The 1,849-nt window shown below is 44.5% G+C and overlaps 1 protein-coding gene across 1 annotated transcript; it reads right to left on the bottom strand.

The window, feature by feature from the left end:
- Positions 1–261: 261 nt before the first annotated feature.
- On the bottom strand, positions 262–1,585 carry LOC138898239 (uncharacterized). The gene is made up of 2 exons (XM_070184289.1): positions 1,439–1,585; positions 262–864 (listed from the first exon to the last, which is right to left on the bottom strand). Exons 1-2 carry the CDS (start codon positions 1,583–1,585, stop codon positions 262–264), a joined length of 750 nt encoding a protein of 249 aa, XP_070040390.1.
- Positions 1,586–1,849: the final 264 nt, after the last annotated feature.

Below are 1,849 nucleotides of genomic sequence, written 5' to 3'. Positions count from 1 at the left end.
GCCGGAGTGGTAGGCACATGTTTTGTTTGGATTGACCCATTGAGAAGAGTTTTCCATGGCAACAACGAGAATATGGATGACATATCCAGCAACTTTCAGTCTCTCGTATAATTGATCGATGGGTTCAGCAATAAGGGTGTATTGTCTAGGTGGCCTGCAGTTGAAATTTGGTGTGGGTTTCTGATAGTTTTGGCAGGCTGGCGGTGATTGAAAATATGCTGGATGGGTGTTATAAGTGTGGTAGGTAGTGGCGGGTTATGGTTATCTGGGAGGGGAAGGCTGATATCTGGGTGGAGGTGTTTGGTATGTAAGATGAGATCTTGGACCTTGGGCTACCATCACGGCCCCTACTTCTTTCTTCTTGGATATACCCCCTGACTGCAATGCTTTGTTTGTAGCCTGTAATGCCTTAAAATTAGTTACCATTCTGCTCTTGATCCCTTCTTCAATCCTTTCCCCCAATTTGATGACGTGGGAGAATTTGTGATTCTCGATAACCATTAACCTTTCGTAGTATTGTGGATCCTCGGCCCGGACGAAGAGCTTGTTCATATTCTCTACTTCCAATCCCGACCTTACTTTCGCAGCTTCCGATCTCCATCGAGTAGCATACTCGCAGAAAGTCTTTGTTGGATCCTTCTTAAGATTATGGATATAGAAGATATTTGGCGCATTCTTCGTATTAAACCTGAACTGATCCATGAAATCCGATGCCATGCTTGCCCAATTAACCCATTTCTTTGTGTTCTGACTTATGTACCAAGACAAGGCATTTCCAGTGAGTCTTCTCATGAACATCTTCATGCGGATTCTTTCATCCCTGCCAATTCCTACAAGCTTGTCACAATATGTTCTCAAATACACCTTCGGATCACCAGTTCCGTCGAACATTTCAAACTTAGGAGGTTTGTAACCCTCCGATAGTTCTACATCTGGCTGAATATACATATCTTCATAATTCAAACCCTCAATGTCTTTACCCCCTTCGACACCCTAGACTTGGCTTGTGAGCTTCTTAAGTTCCTCTGCCATATTCTTGATGAGCAAGTCCATCTCGGTGGATTCCGGTGTGTATGGGGTTTGTTGAGTGGGGTGAGGTAGGGTTTCTACATATATGGGGTTTGTTTTGGTAGATGCCGGGTTTGAGTGTAGTGGTGATCATTGGTTGAGTTCTGCGGATCGGGGGTAGGTTGCGGTGTATTTTGAGGAGTATGGTAGGTAGTAGTTTGTAGATACTGAGTCGGAAGATGTTGGCGTTGAGGAGGAGTTGGCACTGGTGGAGGGTTAGGATTTTGAGGGGGTGTGTCATATTGATGAGATGCGAGAGGGTTTTATGGATGTTGGTTTGGTGTGTTTTAAGGAGGTGCTGGGTTTTGGGCATTCTGTTGGTAATATCCGGGACGTTTAAGGTGAGGGAGAGGTATGCCAAGTTGCGGACCTGCTCAAGTTCCCCTTGCAATTCCAGTATTTTTTGCTCCAACCGTAGAACCAAATCATTCTGTGCTAGAGTACTCCGACCATCTGAAGTTTCGACATTTTCCGCATGCGCAACGTTATCTTTCCTGATACCACTCATGTCATCCATATTAGCCTTTCCCTTACTTTTAGGATCACTTGGAGGAGGAGGATGTGGAAGGCCTCTGGATCTGGTATGATACGCTGATGATGCCAGTATGCAAGAACCAACCTTAGGGGATGGGAATAATCAAAACAAAGAAAAGCAAAAAGGTAAACAAGTCAAGGGGGGATTTTGGAAAGATATTTGCAGTATTTAAACATGTATTGCGGAATTATAAATTCGCGTCCTAATTTTAGGGACCTCATTGTGCCTTAGGTAGGCCTAGCGACA

Source organism: Nicotiana tomentosiformis, chromosome 8 (genome assembly GCF_000390325.3).
Source record: "Nicotiana tomentosiformis chromosome 8, ASM39032v3, whole genome shotgun sequence".
In the NCBI taxonomy this organism is placed as follows: Eukaryota; Viridiplantae; Streptophyta; class Magnoliopsida; order Solanales; family Solanaceae; genus Nicotiana; species Nicotiana tomentosiformis.
The sequence above is the reverse complement of the archived record's forward strand: the minus strand, read 5'-3'. Positions and strand labels throughout refer to the sequence as shown.